This window comes from Montipora capricornis, chromosome 2 (assembly GCF_036669925.1).
Source record: "Montipora capricornis isolate CH-2021 chromosome 2, ASM3666992v2, whole genome shotgun sequence".
NCBI classification, from domain to species: domain Eukaryota; kingdom Metazoa; phylum Cnidaria; class Anthozoa; order Scleractinia; family Acroporidae; genus Montipora; species Montipora capricornis.
This window is the reverse complement of record NC_090884.1, coordinates 55,064,579-55,069,578: the sequence shown is the minus strand read 5'-3', so window position 1 is coordinate 55,069,578 and position 5,000 is coordinate 55,064,579. Positions and strand designations below refer to the sequence as shown.

The 5,000-nt window shown below is 38.9% G+C and overlaps 1 protein-coding gene across 3 annotated transcripts in view; it reads left to right on the top strand.

Moving 5' to 3' along the window:
- Positions 1 to 5,000, top strand: part of LOC138027773 (uncharacterized) — a 31,576-nt gene that overhangs the window by 15,024 nt on the left and 11,552 nt on the right. For all 3 annotated transcript variants that reach the window (XM_068875393.1, XM_068875388.1, XM_068875402.1), the window contains exon 7: positions 4,708 to 4,748. In XM_068875393.1, coding sequence (XP_068731494.1) covers positions 4,708 to 4,748 — 41 coding nt within the window. The remainder of the gene's footprint in view (positions 1 to 4,707; positions 4,749 to 5,000) is intronic.

The following is a 5,000-nucleotide window of genomic DNA, read 5'->3' as shown; positions in this document are numbered from 1 at the left end:
TTTCTACGGGCAGATCTGGATTGAAATATCTAAGAAGTGGTGCGCTTAAGATGAGTGATTTGATTTCGTCAAAAGAATGCTGTTCATTCGCTTTCCAGGTAAATGCAACATCGTTCTTCAGGAGCGTTATGAGTGGTTCAGATTTGGTTGATAGATCTTCAGAAAATCTAGAAAGGTATGTCACAACATCTAGTAGTCTTCTTACTTTCTCCTTCCTCTTTGTTGGTTGGGGCTGGCATGGCTTGTAAGCTATCTTGTTTCCGTTGGTCTGGTTTGACTCCTTTGTCGGTCAGCGTTACCCCCATGTACGATAATTTAGTCTTCCTCATCTGGAACTTGTCAAAGTTTAGTTTGATGTGCTTCTGTTGGCATCTTTCCAGTAAAGCTGAGAGTCGGGCATCATGGTTGGATGTTTCTTCCATGATGGTGTTGCCATCTCCCCAGATGAGGATGTCATAAGCAATGGTTTTAGTACCGTCCATTCTAGTCCTTCTAAACTCTCATCTATTCTTCTTTGGAATTCGTCAGGTGCGATACTAATCCAAAAGGCATTCTGTTCCATTTCATCCTTCCTACAGGAGTGTTGAAAGTTGTGAGAAGGGAGCTGGGTTCATCCAGTGGGACATGCCAGAAAGCGGACTTGATGTCAGCCAAGGTAAACACTTTAGCATTGCTGATTTCTGTAAGGAGATGATCAACGGTTGGTATTGGATACTCACAGCGTTTGAGTGCAGTGTTCAGAGATCTGGAATCTATGCAAAATCTTATTCCATTCTTAGCAGAAGGCTTGTTGACGATCGTGGGAGCACTCACCCAGTCAGTGGGCTCAGTAACGTTTTCAATAATGCCTGGCTAATGCCTTGTTCTTGAAGATCTTTGACTTCAGCTATAAATTTGGCGGGATCTCCCTGGGAGCGGCTTTCTTTGGAGTAACATCTTGTTTCGTGTAGAGGTGCAGTTCACCATCGAGCTTTCCTACACAGTTCTCAAACACCTCAGGGTACTTGCATCGAATGGTTGCAAGGTGGGTGGTGTGTGTAATTCTGAAGCAGATGAGGGAACATTGGGTTTGCCAGAACCTAAGTAGCAATGTTCCCTCGAAGAAGCTCAATAAGCCTTAATTTAGTTTCTCAGAGTCACTTAAACCAATTAGAGGGGTTATGTCCTCAGCAACGACTCTAAACTGAATAATCCCTTCTTCTCCAGTTTCAGGGTTGAACACAAAACATTTTCTGGTTCCCAGTATTTGGATCTGAGTTTTTTCACCATAGAGTGAAAGGACTGAACGGACTGTTGTATTTAGGTCCTGTAGGTCATGATCACCACTAATCTCCTTGTGCACATCAACTAGTAAAATACTGCATGTGGAACCAGAGTCTATCTAAAAATTCACAGAGATTCTTTTTTTTGAGATGGGCAGGTTGCAAAAGCTTTTCGATGGTCACATTGATGTTTCAGGGCACAAGTTTTGTGCTCTTCACCATCTTCATAAACGTTCAGGACAAATGGTTTCTTAGATGATCGTGATTGCCTTTGATTTGTTGGTTTTGATTTTCTCTCTTTTTGGAGTCGCTTACATTCCTTGGAATCTTCGTCAGAGCGAAGGGCTAACGCTCGAAACGACAGCTTTTAGAATCTCTGTACGGTGGTCAATTTACATTATCAACTCCGTTGATAAACCAAATTTTTGTATACTACTTCCCCACCGACGCAGCACCACAGTTTCTTTAGAAACTACTCCTTCATTCCTTTGAAGATATATCCACACTTTTTCTTGAAAGCTGTTAATGCTTCGAGGCGATTTTCTTGGCGAACATTGAACTCTGGTCGCTCCAAGATCATAACATTTCCAGAAAAATGATCAGCCGGATTTTGAGCATGACCTTGAACAGGATTTTGAGCATGAGCACCCTCATCTCCTTCGTCAGACATCTTTCACAACGGCAGTAATAAACAAATGCAGAAACTATCAGGATTGCTCGCTCCAGCAGAAAGTTGACGATGAAAATTCGCTCGGAATAATCGCTTTTCGCCTCACGATGTCAATCGCACGAGGTTTGGCGCGAACTGGTTCGGTGATTGTCTTCGCAGAAATGTTTGCAAATTTTCCTCCTGGATCCTCCAAACAGGTTTCACAGCAGATTAGAAGTAGTTCAGCAGTAATTTTCTTATTTTCTTCACTCCTGGTACCATGTTATTGCGTGGAAAAGACGGCACAAGTTTATAACCCAACGATTAACGTCTTCAACTCTTGTTACTCTCGCTCTACATTCCATAATACTCTAGACTCGGGTCCAATCTCCTAACAGTTATTTATATAGTTTTCAATAGTATTTTATTATTTTAATACCTACATCTCAGCGCTGGTATTTACATACTTTATCTTTGGACATTCTCACGCCCTAATTTGTACTTAAATATCTATATTTCATTCGCTTTTACTACAACTTGAAAATGATCTCAGGGAGATCGAAACGTTTTTTTATCGTTGGTTTTTTTTTCTGATACCAGTTTTAGCACTTTTAACTAGCTGTACCTTTTGAAAGGATTTAATCTACCCAAATGTTGCACTTAACGGCAGATGTTCTGGTACCGAACAGAGGGAAAACGAATAGTATCCCATAATACATAGCGATTCCTTTTTATATTATCAACTGAAATCGTGACGTAATCAGTATCTTCCAGCCACAACGCAGAGGTGAGTAGTGATAGAGACTACCATGTTGTGTTTAAAACCAGACCTTGGTTTCAAGGCTTCGACTTCGAAGAAAAATTTGGTGTCAAGTTCAATGATTTTACGTGTGCTACATTGAAATGTTGGGAAGCTCCTATGAGCTACATCGAGTGCTTGAGCGAACGGCGACCATGCCTAATACCCGATGTTGTTGAGAGTCGATCAGTGGATGTGTACGTCTCCCTCGCTGGTTCAAATTAATTATTCCTTCGTTCAAAGTAATGAAAAATAAGTGAATTAAATCTGAAATCCGCGTTTGTGCGATCTTTTTCAAATGCAATGATCAAAAATGCCTGATCACAAGTGCTACTTGCGGGCTCATTAAACTGGTGTATTTTGGTAAAAAGTATGAGAAAATGTGGGTTCTTCTGGGTACTTCTCCGCCCAAAATATCGTTTCACCATCGATCTGCATGAGTGAAGTCCAGATTTGGAAAAACTCTAATCCACAACTGTGTAAATAACTTTATAAAACTTATTAATAATTTATGATGGGAAAACAAAAGAAACGTTTTGTTAATCAATATCTGTATTTCTGATTCAGCTTTCTCTTCATTTAAATAAATGCCTCTTTCAAATTTCACGGTTAAAATGTCTTGAATCACCAAAAATACCTAGTGTACATTAACACTTAAATGCTGACATTTCATAAGCACAGTACGATATTCGCGCCCGTATTGTATCGGATATAAAATGTCTCGCCTTCGGTTCGACATTGTATACATGTATCCGATACAATACGGTCGCTCATATTGTATTTAGTACTTATTCGTAACCTCTCTTCGGGTCAGTAATCACATTGTGAAACAACTACATTTTAAAATATCAAAATATGAATAGTCTTCCGTGGCTCTTGACGGATAAATATCAGAAATTAAATACGAAGTGATGAAGTATTAACAGGCACAATTCACTCACCATTATAATCGACAAAACCTAAGAAATAATGATGAAGAATATCGTGTATTTCATCAACAGAGCGCGCCATTTTCCCGGCGGGTCTAAAACACAGATCAAATTCCACAGGTCACTCGTTGCAGGTCATTGTTTTAACTTTTGGAAAGTAACCCTAACCCTCAGTTTGGCTAACCCTAGGCCTAATTAGGGTTTTTAGGCCTAAGGTTAGCCAAATTGAGAGTTTTGGGTCATTTGACTTGATTTACTTTCATTGTTCATTTCAGTTTACAGTGTCCCCAATTAGCGCTCCAGCGCTAGAACGACTAGACACATAAATAAAGTTCCTTTCCTTTCCTTTTTTTAAAAAGATAAAGCAATGACCTGCAAGGAGTGACCTGTGGAATGTGACCTGTGTTTTAAGACCCACCGCCATTTTCCTATTCCCGTTGGAACGAGATGCCGGGAAACGTCTGGAATACTATTCATTCCTCCTCTGGTTACCGAATGAAACACCAATAATTGCTTAACAAGATGCACTAATGAATGTGACGTAATAGTTTACCAAAAAGAAATATCTAAAAACGCCCTATATTTTGTCTTTAAACTGTTATATCCGAAAAACAAACTTAGTGACTCCATTGCTTATTCAGTGCTGAAAAGCCAGGGTAAGATAAAACTCTTAGCCACCTTCACAACTGGAAAATTTTGAAGTGGGTCTGAATCTGCTTCAGATATTTTTTTCTAACTTTAGAGAGAGTTTTATCTTAGCCTGCTAATCACGTTTCAGGAATTAAAAAGGGGAGTCACAAAGTTTGTGAGATATAATAGTTTAAAGACAAAACATAGGGCGTTTTAGATGGCTCTTATGTTGCCATGGCAAACTATTACGTCATATGAATGAGTGCATCTTATTAAGCAATTATTGTTTTTTGTATTCGGTGTTACAACCTTGCCTTAATGTGAATGGAAGAGTTAATCCTTCTAATTAAGACATACCCTCCAATTGTTGAAACCGGTTTGAGCCAACTTAATATCCTAATTTGATCAATTAATTAGGCTATTTGTTTTGTTATCTAGGTTTTCATCTTGTGACAATGGTCTTAACCCTTTCAAGTGAGGTATAGTGAACTTTGCTTATCGAAAATTTACGCAAATAGAATGGGGGGGTTCTTGCTTGGTGCTCTTGAAATTTAGGGCAATTGCAATCTTACGCTTTTCGACACCGCCGTGCAATTTTTCTATTATGAATTTTACATACCTTCATCAAATGAAGGTTGTATGTAAGGACCATAATTTCTCTTTTAAAGTAACTGTACATGTCTAAACATATATAATGCATAATCTTGTATTTACATGCTTTTTAACAATTC